At 39.6% G+C, this 23,196-nt stretch overlaps 1 protein-coding gene across 1 annotated transcript; it reads right to left on the bottom strand.

The window, feature by feature from the left end:
• Positions 1–850: 850 nt before the first annotated feature.
• LOC140185831 (matrix metalloproteinase-9-like) lies at positions 851–22,832 on the bottom strand. The gene is made up of 13 exons (XM_072239591.1): positions 22,638–22,832; positions 18,833–19,062; positions 16,350–16,498; positions 15,246–15,386; positions 14,198–14,371; positions 12,566–12,739; positions 11,611–11,784; positions 9,508–9,663; positions 9,183–9,402; positions 6,963–7,099; positions 5,962–6,118; positions 4,186–4,283; positions 851–3,469 (listed from the first exon to the last, which is right to left on the bottom strand). Exons 1-13 carry the CDS (start codon positions 22,761–22,763, stop codon positions 3,357–3,359), a joined length of 2,049 nt encoding a protein of 682 aa, XP_072095692.1. The 5' UTR covers positions 22,764–22,832; the 3' UTR covers positions 851–3,356.
• Positions 22,833–23,196: the final 364 nt, after the last annotated feature.

Here is a 23,196-nt window from a genome sequence, read left to right as displayed (position 1 = left end):
GCTCCTGAAGTGAAGGGGGAGAGGTGAAGAGGGTAACGTGATGGGAGGGAACGCAACCTATTTAACCCCAGTTCTCATCCACAGTCTTTGTTCAATCATTGAACACTGTTGTAACATGTGGTTATTCGAGATACTGTTACCTTCCTGTCAGTTTGAATCAGTCTGGCCATTCTCCTCTGACCTCTCTCATTAACAAGGCGTTTTTGCCCACAGAACTTCTGCTCACAAAATTTTTTTTGTTTGTTTCTTTGCACCATTCTCTATAAGCTCTAGAAACTGTTGTGCATGAAAACTCCAGGGGATCAGTAGTTTCTGAGAAACTCAAACCTCCCCATCTGGCACCAAAAATCATTCTATGGTCAGTCATTTAGATCACATTTCATCCCCATTCTGGTGTTTGGTCTGAACAACAACTGAACCTTTTAGCCATTTCTGCATGCTTTTATGCTTTGAGTTGCTGCCACGTGATTGGACATTAATGAGCAGGAGTATAGGTGTACCTAATAAAGAGGCCACTGAATGTATTTTAAGATAGGAGGGAAGAACTTATAACACTCCTTGTAACAGAAGACAAAGGGAGGGAGCAAATTCACACTAGCATTGCTGAAGAGACCAAGTAAGCCATGATTATCTAGCTAATAAAGATAATGAAGTCCCCACAGGATTGGGCTGTGCCCTATTTCCAGTCATGTGACTTCAGCAAGGCCTGTTGACAGGGAAGCTAAGGCTCCAAGTGATGCCTGGTACCGGTAGAGCTGGGGTTGTCCGTTAAGTGCTCAGCTTACTGACTCCTTCATCAAAAGCTCAGCTTTCTGACTCTTTCACATGCTCAGACATCAAGAAAAATGTGTTCCAAGGTTCAACAAGCTGTTTATTTATTTAAAAAAGCACTCAACATTAGAATAATTTAACTTCAGTTACATTGTTCAAACTTTAAATTAACTAGTATTAAAAATTAGTTTTCTTTAAAATACTGGTAATTCTGAATAAAGTAAAAATCCAAATTCAATCAACAGATAAAATAACCAGCATGACAGATGAATCTTCTTTGTAGTCATGAGAATTTGAATTAGATAATTTCAACAACGGCAAGTTGCTTTGGAAGGTCCTTGGACTCAGGATTTGTGCAGGAGTTCAGAGGCAGATTACCCTGTCCACATTCTGTCACCTGTGAGCTAAGCTGAGAGTCAACAATACAAATAAAATTTCATATTTTACAATCCAAGAGCCTGAAGATGTTGTTGAAAAGGTGTTAGAATGACTGAAACATGATTGAAGAAAATGGACGTTGAAACGATCGAGATGAGATTGGAGGAATATTTAGGAGGGGTGTCAGAGGTAGTTTATTTTTCTACAGTGCATAGTTGCTTGGAATGCACGGCCAGGGATGATGGTAAACTTGACACATTGGGGTTATTTAAAGGATTATTAGATAGAGAAATGGATAAAAGAAAACTGGAGTGTTATGGACACTGTAGGAGGGAGGAGGGAAGGGTTAGACTGATGATGGAGTAGGTTTATATAGGTTGATACAACATCTTGGGCTGAAGGGTCTATCCTTTGCTGTGGTGTTCTATGTTCTCTGTGATGGAGATTTCAGTTTTGTATAATACTGACTCACTTTATTAGATGACCTGCTATTTGATGGTCTCATTAATGGGAATAGATTATCACCAGATTGATGATGAGTAACACCACTGAGGTACAAAAAGAGCTTGTCTGTAATTGCAATGCACCCTGTGCATTGTAATATTGATCAACAGTTGGACGTTCACATTGCCAATCATCCAAGGGAAATCTCTCAAAACTGGTCCCCAGTAGAAGAGAACACAAAATAAGATTAAGTAATATGCAACAATCTGCCTTTGTGTAAAACATACTCATCATGGTTGTTAGCAGAATCAATTTTCCCCACCATCTATAAAGGAAGGCATATTTGAATTCATGATGCATTACATACTAGGTGCTAGTAGTATATTCCACTAATAATCACATGTATCATTCTTTATACTCTGTCCTACACAGAGTCTTTATAAGTTTATGTCTGCTTCACAATTAAATTGTGTGGCACAGTAGTGTAGTGGTTAGCACGTTCAGAACCAGCGATGACCAACTGGGGTTGGGTTCCCAACGCCGTCTGTAAAGGGTTTGTACGTTCTCCCTGTGACTGTGTGGGTTTCCTCAGGGTACTCCCCTTTCCTGCCACATTCTGGAGACCTACAGTTTAGGATGAGTAGGTTGGGGGCATGCTACACTGGCACTGGAAGCATGGTAACCCTTATGGGCTGCCCCCAGCACATCCTCGGACACAAAATGACACATTTCACTGCTTGTTTTGATGTTTTGATATAGATGACAAATAATAAATCTAATCTCTGTGACATAAAGCTACAAACCTGCCTTAGATTTAGGTTGCCAATTCAGCAAACTGACTCAATCTGAATAAACAGGGTAAATTAATTTATCTTTTACAGATGATTTAATCCTTTGTTTCAAATGATATTTTAACTTTACTCATATTGTCATCCTTTGCCCTTGATAAAGCATTTGCAGAAATTTCTGACACTTCAATGACAACCCAGTAAAATTGAAACTAAATGAAAACATAAGCATTGTGCTGTGATGCAAAAATATAATAGAGGAATATAAACACTATAAATTACAGAAAAAACTTTTCCTCCAGGGAATGTTTGTCTCAAAGTTTAAACATTTGCTTTGCAGTTCAGTAGGAAAGGGTTAATAAATACCACATGGGTAAATAATAGAAACTATCCATTTTTCAGAAGTACTGATAATGGAGGAAGTTGAAGTGCGCTGAAAGGGAATGGATTATAATGTCCAGTGACTTTGGTTCCTAGTTTAGTAAATTAAACACGAAGAACTTGTCTGTAACTGCAATGCAACCTGTGCATTGTACTATTGATCAACGGCTGGACGTTCACACTGCCAAACATCCGAGGGAATCTAAATTGTTCCGCAGCAGAAAAAAAAACTGAAATTAGTATAACTAACCTAAAACAATCTGCCTTTGTGTAAAATATACTCATTATGGTTATTAGAAGGATACACTTTTCCCCATTTTCCATAAAGAAAGACATATTTAGGCTGTCCAGCCAGCATGCTGACTCAACCTGAATAAATAGGGTAAATTAATTTAAGTGATGATTTCATCCTTTGTTTCAAATGGTATTTCAGTTTTACTCGTTTCTTATAAGTAGTCGCATGAATTTCTTCTACTTACGAAAACCCAGTAAAATTGAAACAAAACAAAAACCAAGGATTTTGCTGTGAGGCACAAGTATAAACAGAATAAGTTACAGAAGAAATCTCTCTCCAGGGAATTCTTGTCTCAAAATTCAAGCACGTTGCTTGCAGTTCAGTAGTTGATGATGAATATATCCCACATAGGTAACACGATAGTAACTGTCCATTTTCCAGAAGAATTGATCACGGAGGAAATAGAAGTTCGCTGAAAGGGAACAGATTATAATGTTCAGTGACTTTAATTACTAGTGTAGTAATTTAACCACCATCTATCACACCCCATTTTCCTCTATGTATTGTAAATACCCTCAGTGGCCACTCTATTAGTTACGCCTGTACACATGCTCATTAATACAAGTATCTACTCAGCCAATCACGTGGCAGCAACTCAATGCATAAAAGAATGTAGACATGGTCAAGAGGTTCAGTTGTTGTTCAGACCAAACATCAGAATGGGGAAGAAATGTGATCTAAATGATATTGTCCTTGGAATAATTGTCTTTGCTAGGTGGGAGATATTTTCTGAGGCTTTCACACACAACAGTCTCTAGAATTTATAGAGAATGGTGTGAAAAACAAAACAAAAATCCAATGAGCGGCAGTTCAGTGGGTGAAAATGCCTTGTTAAGAGAGAGATTAGAGGAGAATGGCCAGATTGGTTCAAACTGACAGGAAGCTGACAGTAACTCAGATAACCACACTACAACAGTGGTGTGCAGAAGAGCATCTCTGAATGTACATTTTGAACCTTGAAGTGGATGGGCTACAGCAGCAAAAGACCACAAACATATATTTAGTAGCCAGTTTATTAGGTAAAGGATGTATCTATTAAAGTGGCCATTGAATGTATCTTCTGTTTTATGAAACAATGTTGGCATTGTGGTTTGATATTTGAAACTGTGATCTTTCTGATAAACTTACTTCGGTGCATGAATACAATATTGGAATCAACAGGCACATGAAGGAAATCATCATAAATTTGTCGGATCCTGTCCACTCTTTGTGTCTCCATGTTGAACCTGGATATTAGAAATAAAACACAGAGTCAAATTCAATGTAGATGTAACTCTTCCATTGAGAAGGACACTTAACTGATTAAAATTTTACTTAAGAAACAAATCCAGAAATACTTGTATTAGTTTAAATTGCTTATTCTCCATATGTGCTACTGAAAGCACTCATGACCATAGTGTACAACTGTGAATCCTCCCTGCAACACAAAAGTTGCTTCCAAGATTACCATGACCAATGTTAGCTTCACTGCAAACATTCATGGTCTAATCTGAGGAAAGTGGCAAATATTACAGACAGAGGAAATTGTATATTATATGTTTTAAATATATTTTCAGAATCTAGGATGGATGAAATTTATTGCCCACCCTTAATTGGTTGGAGTGAATTGCCATCTTGGAATTCTCCAATCCTCTGGTGAAGATTCTCCCTCAGTATTGTTGGATAGAATATATAAGGATTTAGACCCCGACATGATACAATACTGTCAATGTATTTCCAAGTCAAGACACATAGTCCCACATTCCCGACGTCCTAGGCTGGGAGCTGCCCTTACAGTAGCTAGGGTGAGCACCTGGAGTGCCTGTTGTGGTGATGGATGGAATAAAGTGTTCATGATATGCTGTCCTACAGCTCCTGTCAGTTTTTGTAAAGCTCTCACTAGGTTTGCGGGAGGTGTTGGACATACCTGAATGTTGAGTTCAGGGGTTGGCCCACCTGACATGCAATTGGAGGTTTGGCTGGGAGAAGGACAGGTACGTTGAGGGGTTGAGGGAAGAATATGTTGGATCCCAATGCATTGGTTACCTAAACGTTCTTCAGAAGTCAAGACTGAGGCATAAACTTGTTGCTTACTGTAACTTTATTAAGTGCTACAAGAGTAAAGGTGAGGAAAGGAGAAGAGGCATGGTGAGACACAAAGGAAAAAGAGGGATGGTAAAGACTAAAAGTAGTGTGATCTTCCTATACCAAACTACTGATCACCAAAACTCCGATAGAAATTCCATTGATAACATTTAACCAATGAAATAGCCAGATTCAAGCAATGTGCACATGCCACAGAAACCAAGAAGTTACCAGAAAATTACAGAGGCAATTGGAACCACTGGAAAACTCACTGTACCATTACATGTAAAAAGGCTGATTATATAAAAATGCAAACGAGTATAAGAAAGTTATACAAGAAAAATAATAACTCTACATTCTAGTCCAATGATACCGTACATGCCAAGATAGCTACTTAAAGGAAATTTACTCCTGAGGCATCAAATGTCTGGGGCCCCCTTTGTGCTGATGTAAATTTCACCATTATGGTTAAGAGCTGCTGCATTGTGAATGGCCAGAGTGAGTCTTGCATGGATACAAGGGTTTTGCAGAATTAGGCCATTTGGCCCTTCGAGTCTGCTCTATCATTCCATCATGGTTGATTTAACATCCCTCTCAACCCCATTGTCCTGTCTTCTCCCCACAACATGTGATGCCCTTACTAATCAAGAACTGTTCGGATAGTCAGGGTGTATTCACATCAGACATACTGAGAACTTGTGTTAAAATTGGGGAAGTGTGTAAGGAAATATCCAGTCACATAGAGTAGTTAGGTTTTTGTTGAAATTTACTCCCATAGCATGTAAGAACATTACTCTGAAAGAATTTCTCAGTTTTTAAGCTTCTACACATAATTCTCACCTCCAAATCTTCTGCCCACCGATCAGCTGCACATTCCTTCGATTTATCATGAGGCCACCGACTATCTGGTCCACTTGCTCATCAATGCCCAGTTTGCTGATATCTTTAGGATATCCGTGGAGCAGCCGGCTGTCAGAAAATACCCAGTACATTCTCCCTGTACAATAAGTAAAAAGAGAGCTTAATCCAAGTTAAATCTCACAATGCAAAGTGTTGTGATGAACTAAGTATTTATTTGGTAGAAAATCAACAACAAAATATAGGCATGTATATTTTCAAGTGAATTCTCTTTAAATTTAAAATGGTGATCATTGAGTTGAATGAATGAGTTCAGTGTTACACTTAAAAAGTTTTGCCATGACTAACCAAGCCTTTTATTCCCAGCTATGAAGAAAACAACTTATGCTCAAAGTAAGGAGTGGTGAATCTAAATTTAAGCGTAATTGTTTGGGATATATTGTCTGACAATAAGAAAGTATCTTGTTGCTATTTCTGTCTTACTCAGAGGATGTCTGCCTTTTAGAATATTTCCTGATCAATAGTTGTCAATGATTCCCTGTTTCCAGATCAATATTCACACTGATTTATGAGGAACAAAACAGATCCATTCCACAGGTTAAACTAATATTTAAAAAGTATTTTTCTAACAGAAGGTAACTTTTCTGAAGCTTTTAATGTACAATCAGCAGCCTCTTTATTAGGTACAGGAGTGGAAAATTCCCATCTGGCACAACAATTATTCCGTGGTCAAAGTCACTTAGACCTGATTTCTTCCCTATTCTGATGCTTGGTCTGAACAAAACCTGAATGTCTAGACCATGTCTGCTTACTTTTATGCATTGAGTCACTGCACATGTTTAGTTGATTAGATATTTGTGTTAATAAGCAGGTGTACCTAATAAAGTGGCCACTGAGTATATATTGCCTCCATTATTTTAATTTACCATTAGTGTGGCCCAACTATTTTATAATACAGTTGTTTAACAATAGTTCAGGCAAACCTGAGAAAATATAAACTTCCTGGCTGTATGGATCTTCGAAAGCAGCATCAATTTTGGAAGGAGCTTTTGGCCACAACTTTGCAATTGGAATTGGTCCTTTGATAAGTTTCTTTTTTGCTGCAAGTTTCCAGACATACCTAAAATAAATGAAAAATAAGATCCTGATATTTATTCAATGCACCATAAATATGACCAGCAAGAATGGCACTTCTCCATCCCAGACAGGAGAGGGCAGTAAAGAGTTACCTGCAGTACCGGATAAGTCTGGAGTAGTTTAGCAGACTTTTTTTCCCTTAAGGGCAGTACGAAACATATTTTGATAATGCTTGTGTAATTTCATAATCTTCATTACTGAGATCAGCCTTTTACTGTAAATTCCAGATTTAATAATGACGATTTTGAATTCCCTACACAATCCTACATGATCAGGAAAGTTCAACAGCCCCTATACTTTCTGAGGAGAATGAAGATAGCTGCTCTATTCACATCTATACTCAATATCATTGTATAGATGTGCAGTAGAGAGCATCCCAGTAGGCTGTATCACTGCATGGTACGGAAACTGCTCTCTGGTGGGCAGGAAGGCTCTGCAACAGGTAGTCTAAACTGTCAAATGCATAACCAGTACAAGCCTATCTGCCATCAAGGACATATATACAGAAAGGTGCTGGAAAAAGCCCAGTAACATCATTAGGGATCCCACTCACCCTGCTCATGGAATGTTTGACCCACTCCCATCGGGACCACCACACTCAAAAACAGTTACTTACCCCAAGCAGTAAGGCTGATCAATACTTCCACCTACTAACCCACATCTCACCAATACTATTGTATCATTTCCTGTCAGAGTCACCTTTTGTACAGACACTCTTGTGTCTAGCATCACTTTATTGACATACACTTAATCTGTGTACAGTAAATAATCTATCTAATATATCGATATTTATTGTGTTTTTTACATTTGTGTGTTCTTTATCTTTTTGTGCAGCATTCAATATGGAACAACAAGTATTTTGTTCTCCTTCACACTTGTGTACTGCAAATGTCATTAAGCAACCTTGAATATCTCTTGAGGTGAAATTTAAACCCAATTCCCTGGATCAATGGTCAAAGCCACTAGGATCGAGAATAACTTTATTCACCATTTACATTTACAAGTATTAGGAATTTGCTGTGGAGTGTTGTACGGCAAGCAACAAATTGCAAGATTCAACAATTATAAATAATAATTATATAAAAATAAGTTAGAAGTTAAAGAATGGATCCCAAATAAATGTGCATACTGTAAATACATAAATACCAGCATGTGTTTACAATGTAACAGCATTATAAAATGTGTGTTAATGTATTTACAGTGCAGTGCAGTGACTGAGGGAACAGAAGGGCTTGGGGGAAAAAATTGGAATGGTTGATCAGATTAACTACCAGAGGGAAAAATCTTTTAAGATGGCATGATGTTTTTGTTTTAATATTCATACAGTGCATTCCAGAAAGAGCTTTTGGAAAAGGCAGTTGCTGGATGGGTAGTGTCTGCAATGATTTTACCTGATGCTTCTTTGTCCCAAACATGTACAAGTCCTGCAGTGATGGCAGACTGCAGCCAATGACCTTTTCTGCTGTCCTGAAAGTTAGCTGTAGTTTCTGTATATTGTGAGAGGGTGCTGCACCAAACCAGACAATAATGGTTTATGTGAGGATGCTGTCTATGATGACAGTGTAGAATTGCACCATTATGTTCTGGGGAAGATGGAATTTTACCATCTGACACAAGCAGTACAGCTTCTGCCAAGCTTTTTTGTTACTGACGGAGATATGGTTCTCCCACCTGAGGTCTTATGAAATAATGATGCTCAGGAAGCTGAGTGTTGAAATCATGCTGACTGTAGAGTTGTTGATTATGAGTGGGTGGAGAGAGGACGCATTTCTCTTGAAGTCAACATACATCTCCACAGTTTTCAGGGCATTCAGTTCCAAGTTGTTGTGATTGTACTAGGACACCAGTTTGTTTACTTCCTGGTCCTCTGGATCCTAATTCAGTAATTGAAACAGTGTAATCAATGCACTACTGTTACCCCACAGCCTGAATACCTTGGTTTCCTTTTATATTTATAAAGCCAAGAATCACTTTTATATTCCCTTCTGTTTCCCCAGCTGAAAGTGATTTTGCTTTCTGCTTTCTCAGACTTAAGTAATCAATGGATCAAGGTAATGATTGCCTACCCGTTCTTGAAGAAATGGAGTGTATCCTTTATACTTGCAATGGCATCATATATGTCAATACTACAGATGTCTGTGGAGGGCTCAGCAGTAGTCGTGGGGGGCACATCTGTTGAAACTGGTGTGACTGTTGTTGGACTTGGTTCTTCTGTTGTTGCACTTGGTTCTTCTGTTGTTGCACCTGGTGCCATTGTAGAGGTGGGTGTAGAATCTTCTTTAGCTCCTGTGATCACAACAGAAGAATGCAAAAGTGTCCAATGTACCTGCCTTAATATTCAGATAAAAGACATTGTGCTTTTGTTTATTTCCTCTATAGAATTGACCATACCATATAGATGCTGTATTCCCGCAACATCATCCCTTGACAATTCGAAGTTCTCTATGTACTTGTACATCGGGTACATCAGGGCATCTTTGACAGATGAATGATCCAATCCGAGAGAATGCCCAAACTCATGAGCTGCCACCAAAAACAGGCTGTATCCTAGACAAAAACAGGCAAATAGATTTCAGCTGCTTATTTGTTACTTGTCATTTGTGGGGCTGTATCTTACACAAAAACAAGCAGATAGATTTTAGTTGTTTATTCATTACTTGTCATTCTTCAGCCTGTACCACCCCTGTCTTCCAGACAGCATCCTCCCCCAACAAAAAAAAAGCCCAAAACAGACCACCTTGCTGGTCAAAGTGAAAATAATCAACATTAGGCTCATGACTCAAAGGATTTGACCATGTTTTGAGTATTTCATCCAAATGATCAATTTAGAATACTTAGCTCAAACACACATTTCCAATTCCAATTCTGATTTATATATCACCACACTCAGAGGAACAACACAGAACACGAGAAAACAGAATACAACGGGTGACAAAGCATCAAAAGCAGAACACTTAATTTTGTCAGAGATTGTAAAACTGATGATCCTGTGCTCTCTTTTCAGCAGTTGGAAACTAAACACAGAGTAATTTCCCTGCTTCCTATAGCAAGGCAAATGAAGTCCATTGCAGCTTCAACTAACTTGGCTGACACTGAGACTTGAAACCAACACCTTTTTAAAATTTTGTCTCTGAATACCTTATTGGACAATAAGCTACAAAGCATAATATTTTGGGATATTGCATAAGTTTACAGTTGAAATTAAACAGCATTTAACTTCAAATTTACACAACTCAGGAAAGTATGGAAGAGATTTGAAGACATCTCTTTTTCTCACAGGTATACACTTGGACTCAATATCTGACAGAATAGCGGTAGTGCGATCACTCGAGTGGAGTATGATCTTCTCCTAAGGGGTTTGCTTATTGGTGGGTCCTCGGGTGGCTGCAGAGGCCAATCCAGGATACACATATTCTGGTGTGAGAGTAGGTGGTGGCTGAGGTTAGTGTTTGGGTCATTTGGTTGTTGAGGGAGAGAGAGAGAGAGAGAGGAACAGAGAGGGAAACAAAGAGCAAGTGAGAGAAAGAGGGCAAGAAAATAAGGGAGAGAGAGAAGGAAAGAAGGAGAGAGAAAGAGAGGGAAAGAGGGAGAGAAATAGAGAGCGAGCAAGAAAGAGAGAAAGTGACTGTGTGTGAGAGAGAAAGAGATAATTACTTATTCTTAAATTTCTTGCTTCACATTTTGACTTCTGCTGCCTCAAGAAACCTCACATTACTCAGGTGAGTGGACATGAACATTTTCAAAAGAATAACACAAGGGTCTCAGACAGACTGTCAGAGGAACCCAGTGGGACGAGCAGCATCTGTGGAGGCAAAGGGATGGTTAACATTTGGCTTGAGACCCTACATCAGGGTTCCTTTTAAAAAGGATAACTCTATTGTAGTTGTCCAATTTTAGTTATCTTTCACATTAGTTCCCTGTCCTGGTCCAACACTAATGCATCGCCCCAGAGTTCAAAATGCTATTTTCAGTGGAAAGTTCAACATTGTCCAAATTTAAGTCAAGTAATTTTAACTGCAACAAAGAATCTTTTAGCGGGGCGTGTAGCTGGAATGTACAGCAACACTTGTGGGTCGCCCCAGCCCATCCTCGCGTGTGTTTGCTGTTAATGCAAATGATGCATTTCACCGTATGTTTTGAAGTACTTGTGATAAATGAATCTGAATCTGAGCTTAGTCGGTTGAACAGCATCTGTTGTTGGATGATGGGGGGAATTGGAAAGGAATTGTCGATATTTTGAGCTAAAACCCTGCATCAGGTTTTGACGTGAAACATTGAAAATTCTTTTCTGTTCCCCCAGCAGGTGCTGCTTGACTCACTGAGTTTCTCCAACAGGTTGTGTGTTGCCCTGGGTTCCAGCATCTGCAGTCTCTTCAGTCTCCATGTGGCTTCAACAGTTTGTTGTAAGGCATAGTTCACACGGCTCATATTTCATTAGCTTTAAAGAGTAGTATCAGAAAGTGGGCAACAGAGGAGAGTTGAATTGATACTTGCCAGCATTTGGGCAGAAGCCCCACTTTTTGTCTTCATTGAAGTTGCTGGTGGTTGCACACCAGAGCTTCCCATCTGATCGGCCGTCCGTGGTGCACTCACTGTACGTTTTGCCAAAAAATTTGAATGGAAATACACACCTATCGCCATCAGAATTTCCACCCACCACAGCGTCAGCTGCAAGAAAAAATGTGACAGGCGGTGAGGTGAGATCAGAGCAAAGAGAGGTATCAAGAGATCAATCGAAACTAAGGTTTTAAGGTCTGCCAAGCCAGTAGAGCATGTGTGAAATGATTGAAGCATGAATTTAAAATCTGGCTAGAGAACCCAATTCTTTACTCAAAAGACTATAGCCATATGTATTTATATTCAGGAAAATAATGAAGAGAGAGGAAACAATAATGATTCAGATCATAATGAGATATATTTTGACGTCAAGAGTCCGACTTCTCATCAATCTGACTTGCATCACCAATAAATCCCTGATGAAAATTAGTAAGATTGGTTAAATTGGTTTATTTGTGTCATGTGTACCAAGTTACAGTGAAAAACTTGACTTGCATACCGTCCATGCGTACGGGCAGAACAATAGCAGAATGTAGAATTAAGTGTAACTGTTACAGGTAAAGTGCAGTGAAGGCAGATGATCAGGTGCAAGGTCATATTGGGGTAGATTTCAAGGTTACGAGCTCACCGTACTGTACCAGGGGACCATTCAATAGTCTTATAACAGACTATTAGAAGGTAGTCCTTGAGCCTGGTGGTACATACTTTCACGCTTTTGTATCTTCTGCTTGGTGGGAAAGGGGAGAAGAGTATATACCCAGGGTGGGTGGGGTCTAGTCTCCAGAATAAGTATTTGCTAAATAAAAATGGTCATGCATGCTTCTTAACATCCAACGTTTGGCAAATCATGATGCAATTGCTAAGGTGCTTTTTTCTAAGTATGAAGAATTACCTGGATTCGGACAGAAGCCATACTTTCTATCCACCTCATAGTTGCTGGTGGTTGAGCACCATTTGAGGCCATCACTACGACCATCCGACGTGCACTGATCGTAACTCTCGCCATTGAATACAAAGGGGAACACACAAGGTGCACTGTAACTATTCCCACCAAAGGTGTAGAGCACTAAATTTAAAAAAAATGAATGGGAAATAAGACAGTTAAATTAGTTGTTAGTCAAGAGGCTTTATGGAACTCTCAGCTGAAATAGTACTAGAAGCTTCTTGATGTAAGGGTGATGTTACTTCAACTGATTAAATAATGATCCAAGTTTTGAGATGGTCATGGATTTCAAGTCTATCCTGGTCACTTCTGAAACCTATAGCACATTTGATAGTGTTGGATCCTGATACTTTTGTCATCCAAATGTTCTTCAGAAATCAAGAATGAGGCATTAAACTTGTTTCTTACAGCCATTTAATTAAATGTTACAAGAATGAAAAGCAAAAACAAGAGAGAACCAAGAAATCAAAGAAAAATCAAAGGAAAAAGCAGTTATACTGAGTCTGGAGATACACAAGCTCCAGTGATAACAATTAACCTATACGGTAGCCAGATCCAAGTGGTTTGACACCTGCTACTGAAGGCTAAGATGTTTCCAGAGAAATATGAAAGCAATTCCTCCATAATTACTGGAAAATTCATTAAACAATGACATGTATATGTGATTATATAAAAATACAAGCAAGCATGGGAAAGTTAAATTACAAGGAAAGTAAAAATTCTACACTCTAATCCAACAGCCAGCATTTACCGACCATTTATTGGCCATTTGTTGGTTGGCTAAGTGATGATAAAAACCAAGTTCGATCATATCTTCACATTCTATATCCCACCCTGTGGGTACTACAGCACATACCCTACGGTGGTAATCACTGACAGTTCTTTGGTTCATCTTATCATTTCTGTGATCCTAAAGCTGTTCAAGGCACACTCAACTATGTTACAGTTTATCTGACATATAATATGTGTTCAAAGTCACTGGGTATTAAAAAAGGGACTCAGGGATGTCATCAACTCCATAGAACCTGAAAGTCATAAGTGTTTATATTCTCTGTGATGGATCATTCAAGTTAATTTAGATATTATTGATATGATTGCATGTAATAGAGATTGGTTATTATGAGGTTAAATCTACACAATCAAATCACTATATGTTATAATCTTTTGTAATATTTGCAACAGTTCACCCATGATGATTAACAATGCAGAAGCAGAACTCTAGGATGATACCAGTTCAAACTGCTTCACGTCATATTAGATTCAAAGTTCAAGGAAATTTATTATCAAAGTACTTATATGTTACCAAATACTGAGATTTTTTTTGCAGGTTGTTTTAGTAGATACAAAGAAATACATTTGAATCAATGAAAGCTACACACACAGATGGACAATCAAAGTTCAAAAGAAGACATAAAAAAAAAGGATAAATAATTAAATAATTAAAAATCGATAGATAAATAGATAGATAATGTTGAAGACATGAGTTGTGGAGTTGTAGATTGTCAGCCACTGGACTGAAAATAGAGAAGAGCCACAGTAAGACTGTTGGCATTAACATGGAGTGTTAGGTTAACAACTTACATCCTTGTGGGCAGAATCCATACTTCTGGTCTCTGTCGTAGTCTGGGGTTGTGGCGCACCAGAGATACCCGTCCGATCTTCCTTCTGTAGTGCAGGCCTTGTATGTTTTACCATCAAACGTGAATGGGAAGCGGCAGAAATCCCCATTGGCATTTCCGAAATGAGTTTTAACCGCTGCCAGAAGTTAAGGGAGGCGTTAGCATTGGAAGTGCTCCCAGTGAGGTACATAGTTATTTCTAGGGGATACAAAGTTGAAGGACACAGGACCTGCTGCTTAGGAAGTTTGACGAGGCAGATGTTGAGATGTTTTCACTAGTGGGAGAAACTTGGCTGAGAGGTTACAGCATTTGGAGGTCATCACATGAGGATTTCTTCATACAGATGATGGCGAGTCTTTGGAATTCCCTACCCCCGAGAGTTATGGAGGCCAGATCATTAGAGTATCGAAGAAATCAGAAATTTTTAACAGATAAGGGATATAGATGAGCTATGGGAACTGGGGCAACTCCTGCTCTTACGTTTTTAAGTATTCTACCGATCGGTCTTCTGAATAATTCCAGGATTGAATGGCTTGTCGTATGAAGAGTGTTTGATGGCTCCAGGCTTGTATTCACTGGAATTCAGAAGAATAAGGGTGGCCTCATTTTAACTTATCAAATGGTTAAAGGCCTTGATAGAGTGGATGTGGAGAAGATGTTGGGAGAGTGTAAGACTAGAGCCTCAGAATAGAAGAGCATCCTTTTCGAACAGAGATGGGGAAGAATTTAACCAGAGAGTGGTGAATCTTTGGAATTCTCTACCATGGGCATCTGTGGGTCCATGTCTTTATTTATATTTAAGGCAGAGGTTGATCGATTCTTGATTGGTCAGGGCATGAAGGAATATGGGGACAAGGCAGGAGATTGGGTCTGAGAGAAAAATTGGATCAGCCATGACGAAATGGTGAGCCAGATGGCCTAATTCTGTTCCTATATCTTATGGTCTTATGGTAATTATCATAAATCTTTGGCAAAACAGTGAAAGGGTCATTGTGTTTAAGATTAGTTACCTGCTCCTTTTCCCAAGGTCCAGAGCTCATCATCATCAAAATGGGCATCACCATGCAGATCGCCATATATATCCTTACCAGGTGGGTAGGCATGTGCCAATAAACCATCTTTTCCATCAAACGGGTATGGGTCTCCATGCCCTTCAGAAAATATAGTGGAAATTTATTAACAATATAGGTCTAGAAGAAGGGATCTAGAAATCTACAAATCCTTATAATAGGCATGCAAAGACAATATAAGAACCCAGCTAGTGAATGCTGGTGAAAGGCTGAGCTGGGATAAGATCTTAGAACTAAACTAAATCCTCCTTCATCCTAAATTTTGAATCAACATGGAATTAGCAGTGGACCATTTTGTTCTCCGTTATCACGGATAACTGTAGTACTTATCACCATCAGATTTCAGTGGCCCATGAACCCATGAACTATCTTGCTATTCCTCTTTTGCCCTGTCTGTTTATTTATTTCTTTGTCTAATTAATTGATCTCTTTTATTTATAATAGATACAGTCCTACCCAACCATGTGCCCCACGCAGCAACCCACCTATTTAACCCAAGGACAATTTACAATGATCAATTAACCTACCAATCGGTACATCTTTGGAATGTGCAAGGAAACTGGAGAAAACCCATGTGTTCACGAGGAGGATGTTCAAACTCCTTACAGACAGCCCCAGAAATGAACACTGAACTCTGATGTGCCAAGCTGGAATAATGTTGTACTTGCTGATATGTTACTGTTTCACTCCATTTATCTATCTATTTATCTTTTGTAAATTGTAGTATTATTTTATGTCTTGCACTGTACTGCTGTCACAAAACAATAAATTTCATTATGTGCGTCAGTGATAATAAACTTGACTCTGATTCGATTCTGATTCTGCTGATCACTTAGGTTAGCCCAGCTAAGTTTAAGAATTCATTTATGAGAAGCTGTCAAATGTTTTCAGCTTGTCTCCAGTAAAATGCACCTTTTGTAGTTAGTCTGAAGTAGAAAACTCACAATTTAGTTTGTTTATTAAAAAAAAGTGCTGTACAAATTGACTAAATAGAGAAGAGAAAGCTGGTGGAATTTTTGAGAACCATGGAGCCTGACTACTTACATTTTCTGCCGAATGAAATCATGATGTCTGCTTCTCCACTATAAATTCTAGTGAAAGTCAATGGAGTGATATCACTCCATAGTTTAAAAGCACGGGCGATTGCATCGTCAACAACTGCTGGATCCAGGTCAGGTGTATAGAATACTATTCTGTTTAGGGAAAATAAAATCATTACAACAATATTACAGACTTCAGGTACATTAGAGATTCTGCGGATGCTGCATATCCAGAATAACACACACAAAATGCTTCAGGAACTCAGCAGGCCAGGCAGCATCTATGGAGAGGAATAAACACCGTGTTTGCAAGCCAAGAATGAAGCACAAAACTTGCTGCTTATGGCCATTTTATTAAATTCAAGATTGTTTGATGTCATTTCCTGTACATAAGTGTATGGAGAACAAAATAATTGTTACACTGGATCTGAAGTAACACAAAAGAAAAAGAACATGACAATAATAAAAAAAACACAATAAATATAAATACATATGATAGCTTATATATGTAGATTGATTGTATGTCCATAAAGTAACTCAAAGCAATATATAAGGTGACTGACAGGAAATAATAAAGTAGTGGTGGAGTTAGTGGGTGGAGGTATTGATCACCATTACTGATTGAGGAAAGTAAATGTTACAAGAGCAGAAAATGAATGAGGGAGCTGAGAGGACAAAGAAAAGACAAGGGAAAAATCAGTCATGGCTGTCTAACACGCAAACTACAAGTAACAGGATCTGATGAAGGGTCTTGGTTTGAAACATTGACTGTTTTTTTATCTCTCCACAGATGCCGCCTGACCTGCTGAGTTCCTTCAGCATGGTGTGTGTATGTGTGTGTGTGTGTGTGTGTGTGTGTGTGTGTGTGTGTGTGTGTGTGTTTGTGAGTGTGTGTGTGTGTGTGTGTGAGTGTGTGTGTGTGTGTGTGTGTGTTTGTGTGTGTGTGTGTGTGTGTGTGTGTGTGTGTGTGTGTGTGTGTGTGTGTTATTCCAGATTTCAGGCCACTTCTTTTCAATGTCATGGAAGATGTTGATCTTTTCCTGTTACGTCACCAAAACACTATTAGTTCTGCTCAGTAATTTTGCTTTGAGATGGAATTCCTGTTGGTACAGGTTGAAGTGTTAAATGTAAGTGACATGCTATAATTAAGACAATTCAGCAATAACACTGTGGTCGGTACAGCCCAGGCTAAATGGTGGTGGCTTTTTAAACTGTAGCTGGTAGACTTTCCTTGTGTACCCATCGCATATCTGTTATAGCTGTCACAATCCACTAGATCTTATCTCCCTTGTAAGGCTCTTCATCTTTCTGCTGACTTGCTGAACAATTAATAACGTACACTTTACTCAATATTTTGACTGTTAATTGCTTAATTTAAAGGTACTGGAGGTAGAGAAGTCTGGGAGTCCCACATCTCCAGGTTCAAGAACACCTATTGACCTTCAACAACTGGGTGCTTGAACCATCCAGCACAACCCATATCACTACAGTGAGCAATACTATGAATGTCATGATTACTTTGCACTAAAATGGTCCTTTTTGTTCTAATTGTCTTCTTTCCTTTAAAAATTGAGAATAATTTACATTTACAGTATTTTTCTTGTGAATGCTGCTTATAAGATGCTATATGCCTGTGATGTTGGTCATATACGTACTTGTGAAAAAGAATCTCAGGGTTGTATGTGATGACACTCTGATTATATATTTTACTTTGAACGTTGATATGGCAATAAATTTGACTTGCACGTGTGACTTTGATTTTGTTCAGTTGGGCACTCAAGAAGTGACTCAAATCAGGAGCCGAGTTTAATGCTGATGGATTACTTTGTAGAAATTGGCTAGAGTTTTGAGAGTGCAGCTACGGCGGGGGCAGCCATCGCTAGGGGTGGACGCTGCATCAAGGCCTGATAGCGGTAGCTGAACCCATGGTCGGCTCCATTACTATGTTTGTACATGCTGACTGAAGCGTTGAGGATGAAAGCAGAAAACAGACAGGTGTTCAGCGCCATCTCCCTGCGCTTGACCGGTCTCCCCCTCTCCTCACAACTGCTGTCGGGCGGGAGATGCAGGAGTCTTGGATTTCATGCCGCCAGGTTCGGGAGCAGTTGTTGCCCAGCAGCCATTGAGCTTCTCGACGGGCTTCACTCACCTCAGTGCTGAGCAGTCTCCTCAGCTGTGGACTCGCTTTTGGGGGCTCTGCAGTCCATCTTCCAAGTGGTCTTGTTTACTTTTTGCCCATTTTGTCCTCTTTTGCAAATTGCATATGTAGCAGTCTTGTGTTTTCAGTGAATTCTACTGTGTTTCTTTGTTTTGTGAGTGCATGCAAGAAGATGAATCCTAAGGTTTTATAGGATATACAAACTTTGGACTTTGAACTTTTCCTCTGCTACACGTTGACAGCTTTCACGGTTTTCCACTGAAAATGGAACACCTTTATGCCTCTCCTCAATTTTTCTTGAATCTAAGCCATTTTCTTCATGTACTCACCTGTAGGTTAAATTAGTGTGATCCCACTTTTCATCATCGAATGTCTTGTAACTAAGGACATCAGGGACTCCACAGCGTGGCCGTTTCATGGCATTGAGCGTTTCCGTATCAAATACTCCTGTTTCGGGCAAATTTAATTTCTTTTGCATAGTTGTGATGGCAGACTTTAGGCTAATCAAGGAATTGCTCTTCCCTTTTAAATTCACATAGCCAAATCTCTGCAGGTAGTTCTGTGGACAAGATTCAGAGAGTACGTTTTAAACACAAGAAAGTCTGCAGATCTGGAAATCCAAAGCAACACACACAAAATGCTGGAAGCACTCAGCAGGTCAGGAAGCACCTGTGGAAATGAATAAACAGTCGATGTTTCGGGCTGAGACCCTGCTTCAAGTCGACTTATCTGTTCATTTCCAGACCACATGCTTGATGGGTTTTCCAGGGTAACAGCACTTGAAAAGCACTTGGCAGTACTGCAATATATATCTTGCTTTATATTTGTGTATATGTGCATACACACACACACACACGCAAACATGCACACAGACTCACAATGACACACATGCATAAATGCGTATCTGTAGACGCGCATGTGTACACTCCAGATACAATCTATTTCAAATTAGATAACATTGAACACAGCTACTGGAAGAGCCCGCACACAATCTCCTTCTATACCATGTTGAGACTTGTGGGAGCTGGCACAAGACAAAAGCTAGCCATTGCTAATCCAGGAAGGTTAGCCTCAGTGTTTCAGCTGGCCGTGCTGGATCCATGAGTGTGAAAACCCTGCTGCTTACACAAGGCACTTACACAACCTACATTCTTATACATCTGACATGACATCTCAGCTACAGTTTGGAACAAAACTTCCGTGCTCAAAGCTTTTTGCTGCTGTCACTGTCCTGTGCACTGTGCCTAAATGCATCTGAAACACGTTAGCATTGAAACCTGAGGGCAGGTGCAGGAAGAGCCACAACTGGCTGGGCAGAAGAGCCTGTACTCGTGCTGTATTGTTCTACAGAATTAGAGATGAAGCCATTCAAACAGCTAGGAAAATATCCTCTCTTGAATCTAAACATTGACATGAAAAATAAAGTAATGAATGCAACTATGATAAGTTATGCTCCATAGTTAGATTACAAGAATTTTTTAAAAAAAATTAATCAAGGTACAAATACTAACGTGCCATCAGGGTGCCAGATTTTTGTGGCTCTGGAAGCAGGCTGATTCTAGGCCAGTGCCCTTGACTGAGGCATTGCGGGAGAACTCGGAACGTCGGGAGCAGCGGGCTAGCTGCTGGCTGTGTGTCTAGAGATCTGAACCATTTTAGGGCCGACTCTCTGGGTGCGGAGCTTGAAAAAAGCGACGCAATGGACTCTTAACATCATAAATCAGCGAGTTGTTTGTTATGTCTTCCCTCTCGCTGTGAAACGGGGACACATCTTTTTCCCTTATTAGAGAGAGAGAGAGCCTATGGAATGTCGAATACTGGGTGAACGAGTAGTCTTTGGGGTACTGCAAGTCTGTGTCTTTATTGAAGCTTTGTTACGTGCTTGAGTGCTCAGTGGGGGGTGCCAATACTTTTTTGCTGGGGGGGTCATTGCTCTTGCTGCTGCTTGTGCGTGGGAGGGGGGAGATGGGGGGCTTCGGGGTTCTAACGTTTAACTGTCATTTATTCTTTGGGGCACTGCTCTGTTTTCGTTGATGTTTGCGAAGAAATAGAATTTCAGGATGTACATTGTATACATTTCTCTGACCTTTTGAAACCTATTGACCTATTGAAATATTTATTTTGATTTATTTTCAGTTTGAATTTTCAAAATAACTCAGCACTTGCAACAATAAAAAACTGTAACTTATTGAAAAGAAACTCCTGCAGAGATTTGCAAATCTGAAATGAAAACGGAGAATGACATTTTTTGAAATGATACATTTATGCCAAAACATTTTCTTCCATCCGAAAAAAAATAATTTCTTTCTCCATAGTTGTTGCCTGATCTGTTGAATAATTTTATTTCTGCTGTTTAATGCAATTATGCAGGATAAAACTTTCTTACATTTAACTCCAACTACTGAAGTCTTGAAAAAAGTATAAGTAATTCATAGTTTTGCCTTGCAGTGGTAAATTCTATCCAGAGAAACCTTTCCAAATTATTGTATCTTACACACTTTAATGAACTTATTATGATCAACAGAAATACCTTCTTGGAAATTGAGGCTTGAGAGTACAAATTAATACTTGCCAGTGTTTACTGCTTTAAAAAAAATGTCCTGGCAAGCCCATGCACATTATAATTCCTGGGGTTTATGCAATCCTATGTTGGGAAACCATATTTGAATAATTGGATTTTTGTTGCTTTAACAAACATAGCCAATAACTGCATCCAAATATAACACATTCCTTATGATTCTCTAGATTGATTTATGTTTCTTTCAGCATTCCCCTTCCTTTCTACAAGCTCCTTATTCGTACCAGCAGTTTGATTAAAAGTATATCTGTCAGTAACTTTCAAGACTGTGGGGGTAAACAATAACTCCAATCGTGATCATAACCAAAATCAAACCTTTCCAAATTGAAAACAGTCAGAAGCTGAAACAGCTGCCAATTGAATGTCCTAAAATTGTTACGCAGCTGAAGCCAGGGATATGAATCAACTCCAAGGGCTTTTGGGCTGACCAGCTGCAGGATACTACAGAGCCCTCACCACCATCGAGCACACTTGCAACTAGTGCTGCCACAAAAAAGCAGCGCCCATCATCAAGGTAGCCCCACCATGCTCTCTTCTTACTGTAGCCATCGGGCAGGACGTAGCAGAGCCTTAGGTCTCATAACTCCAGGTTCACCAACTATTATTACCCTGCAACCAACAGGTTCCTGAACCACGATGTACCGGAGCCTTAGGTCTCATAACTCCAGGTTCACAAACTATTATTACCCTGCAACCAACAGGTTCCTGAACCAGGATGACTTCTCACCTCAACACCAACTGACTCCACAACTATAGACTCATTTTCAATGACTCCACAACTCATATTCTCAGTGTTATTTATTTACTTACATAATTTTTTCATTACTATGCTTGTTGAGCATGAAATTTTCTTGTCGGATTTCCCATACAAGTTCTTAATGTTCTCGTTCCATTTGGAACAATATCTCACCCTCCTTTTGCCAATCCACTGCCTTTTGACATGCCAGGTAGAATTGACGTTTGCACAGTGCACAGCACATTGGCTGGGTTGGCCATGGTGATATGCAAGCCAGAGCAGTACAGTGTCGAGAGCAAGCTGTTGCCATGCAGCAGGCTTCCCTTCTCCATGCAACTGATGAATCCAAAAGGAACGACACAGCCCAAAGTGACTGGCCTTAAGGCAACAGTAACCCACCTTTGCCCCTTCCCCTATCAGTAAAAACGGTTCCGCCGGGCTTAGTAGCCAAGCCACACGTGAAGGTCAGGAGCTAGACTTGGTTGTCAAAGGCTATTTGCAACATTGGGAGCATTTTATAAGTAGTGGGCGCTTATCTCCACTACCACTCCCGGCTATGACAATCTTAAGGAACCTCGCGGCACATCTAACATTTTAAAAATCCACAAGCAGCAATTGCAGCCACGAACTGTCTCATTTCCCTTCATCTGTGCTTGCTTCCTATGAATCTCAGCCAGTCTGATTAGTATAACTGATTAAGTTAAATGGAATATGAACCCACAGTCTGTTGCAGAACTTCCAGTATTTAAACATTTTACCTTAACAAAGTACAACCAAAGTTTCACCCAACGATAGAAACACAAATTGCTTTTTATCTTACCATTGCCATGTCAATATCCATCATCGTTTGCTCCCCAGGAAATGTAAAGTGCAGGGGAGTTGTCGGTGCACAGAAGGAAGAGTGTGCAAGCAGAGCAAAGGCCAACACCACCTCTGTCAGCATCATTTTGAGAGCAGGAGGACGATCAGCTGGAGTTCCTGGCTCTTTGGATGCTTCTGTTCCTCCAGCCTGGTGAATCGGTTATATATATACACACCAAGCTACTGACATCAGAAGCCTGTGGCTTAGTAAGCCAAAACAGTATGACTCATACCTTTGATGAGGAAACCCTGCTCTGTGCCGGGGGAAGAAATGTATGTCAGCATCATTCTTGCAATATGTCAATTATTTCAGTTCTCAGCCATGCACACAAAATGCTGGAGGAACTCCACAGGACAGGCAGCATCAATGGAGGGGAATAAACAGTCGACATTTTGGGCTAAGAACCTTCATCTGGACTGAGGACTGCTGAGTCTCTCCAGCATTTTATGTGTGTTGCTCAAGATTTCCGGCATCTTCGGAATCTCTTACATTTTCAATCCTCACTGTTCAAAAGATC

Source organism: Mobula birostris, chromosome 2 (assembly GCF_030028105.1).
Source record: "Mobula birostris isolate sMobBir1 chromosome 2, sMobBir1.hap1, whole genome shotgun sequence".
NCBI classification, from domain to species: domain Eukaryota; kingdom Metazoa; phylum Chordata; class Chondrichthyes; order Myliobatiformes; family Myliobatidae; genus Mobula; species Mobula birostris.
Note: the sequence above shows the minus strand (reverse complement) of the source record. Positions and strands in the feature narration are given on the sequence as shown.